Source organism: Monoraphidium neglectum, assembly GCF_000611645.1.
Source record: "Monoraphidium neglectum strain SAG 48.87 unplaced genomic scaffold scaffold03982, whole genome shotgun sequence".
Classification (NCBI taxonomy): Eukaryota; Viridiplantae; Chlorophyta; class Chlorophyceae; order Sphaeropleales; family Selenastraceae; genus Monoraphidium; species Monoraphidium neglectum.
Genome location: NW_014009647.1, coordinates 3054 through 5159, shown reverse-complemented (window position 1 = coordinate 5159; position 2106 = coordinate 3054). Strand labels below are relative to the sequence as shown.

The window sequence follows — 2106 nt, the reverse complement described above, 5'->3', positions numbered from 1 at the left end:
CAACCCAAACCCTGGGACCGCCACGCCGGCCCCGGGGACGCCGCTCCTGTCTTTCAGCGCCGCGAGCGTGGCGGTCGCGGAGGGCGCCGCCGGCGCGGTGACGGCGGCGACGCTGACAGTCCTGCTCTCGCCCGCTGCGGTGGGTGCTCTTTCTATCGTGGGGGGGAGGGGGCCACGGAGGCCGCTGACCCAACCTTCAGACTTTCAAATGTCAAAAGTTTGACGCAGGCGGCCGCTTGACAATTCAAGTGAAGTCAGCACGGGGTCATCTTTCTGTTGACATCGAATGCCTCAAGCTCAACCCTCACCAGCATAAATCATCCATGTGACGCCACCCTGCAACATCACTGACTCACCGCCGCACGAATTCACGCGCCCGCAGACCGCCATCGTCACCGTCAGCTACGGCGTTACTGGCGGCACCGCGACGCCCGGCGCCGACTTTGGTGCCGTCGGCGGGTCACTCACCTTTGCCCCGGGTGAGACCAGCAAGACCGTCACCGTGCCCGTCACCGGTGACTCAGCGTTCGAGCCGGATGAGTCGATCGTTATCGGGCTGTCTAACCCGACAGGCGGCGCGGCGCTGGGGACGCCGGCGGCGGCGACAGTAACCATCACTAATGACGACGCACCGGTGAGTCACGCCGTGCACCTGCTTATCCCTCTCATATTCTGAGTGCATGGTCGTCAGCTCGAGTACGGCTGGTTTGCTCGGTGGCTACTGCTGCCCCACACGGCTTGCATCCGGTCGCCTCTGTGAGCATCTAAGCAGAGTAAGTGACAACAACCACCCCCCATCTTAACCCCTTGCTGGAACCCCCTTACCCGCCCCTCGCGCCACCTCAGCGCGCCCAGATCAACACCGTCATGACTCGCCTCAGCGTCGTCACCGGCGGCGCCGCCTGCGGCGGCCGCTGGACTGCGACGCCGCTCAAGCCCGCCGGCTGGGCGGCCGGCGGCAAGACCATCGGCGCGTGCACCCAGTCCGCGGCCCTCAAGCCGACGCTCAAGGGCGTCACCTTCATCGATGACGTCACCGTCGCCGCGGCGACCAGGAGCGGCTCGAAGCGCGCGAGCGTCGGCTGCCCCCGCGGCTACTCCAAGGTCAGCAAGAGCCTCGTCGACGGCGCCGCGCCGTTTGGCGGCGCGACGGCGGCGGTGCACCTGTGCTTCCGCACCGCCGCAAACGCGGCGGCGACCGAGCCGCTCGTGGGGATTCGAGCGGCCGCCTCGCCCGCCTCGTGCGACGCGGCCGATGGCTGGCGGGCCGCGCTGTTCGCCTCCACGACGGGCGGAAGGGCGGGGCAGGCGGCGGATCTCAACGCGGGCACGGGGGCGGCGGCGCCGATGTACCTCTGCCTGCAGCAGCGCACGGCGCCGGCGGCGGCGGCCGCCGCGGGGCGGCGGTGAGGCGGCGGGAGGGGCAAAGCTGCGTAAGAATAGAAGATCGCGGCGGCGGCGTGGGTGCAATGGGGAGACTGCTTGTGCGGGCCCTGGCTGCCAGCTGGCACTGCTTTTTTGACATCCGTCCTTCGGCTGGACTCATCATACGTGTGTATGTGCAATTCTTGGATGCATGCATGTGGATTTTGTTTGTGCGTATGCGCGATTAGCCCGGCGGACCGTGTCCGCCGGGCCCGCGCTCGACCTATCCATTCGTGTGGCCTCCGCCGCCGCTGCGGCCGGGCCCTCTGTTCGCTGCAGCCGCGCGCGCTGCCTGCGCCGGCCGCTGCGGCGCTCGTGATACTTTCCTGCCCCCCAATTGCTTGGCACTGCCCGTCGCGCCGCTTTGCCTGCGGCTTGCGCCGGCCGACGCACACAATCATGCACATTCGTTCAAACAGCAGCCCGCGCCACATTCTGTTTCACAATAGAAGCCAACCAGACCGCAAAGCCCTGATCCTTTCGGCGCAATCGCATGCGCGTGGCCGGCGGCCGGTCCCCTACGCCGCAGTTCCCAGCAGCATGGGCCGTCGCCGCCCACCCCACCGCAGGGGCCGTTGCTGCGCCTCGCCTCCCGCCGTTCTTCGGTGCCCGCGGCCTCGGTCCACGCTCGCGGCGCGGCGGCGCGGCGGGCGAGCGCCCGCGCGCCGCGCACCCCTTCCT

The 2106-nt window shown here is 68.8% G+C and overlaps 1 protein-coding gene across 1 annotated transcript; it reads left to right on the top strand.

Moving 5' to 3' along the window:
* Positions 1–208: 208 nt before the first annotated feature.
* On the top strand, positions 209–1410 carry MNEG_13685 (endoglucanase; the record flags this gene model as incomplete). The annotated part of the gene is made up of 3 exons (XM_014037844.1): positions 209–217; positions 383–634; positions 847–1410. The coding sequence occupies 3 exons, from the start codon at positions 209–211 to the stop codon at positions 1408–1410; spliced, it is 825 nt and encodes a 274-aa protein (XP_013893298.1).
* Between the last annotated feature and the right edge of the window lie 696 nt (positions 1411–2106).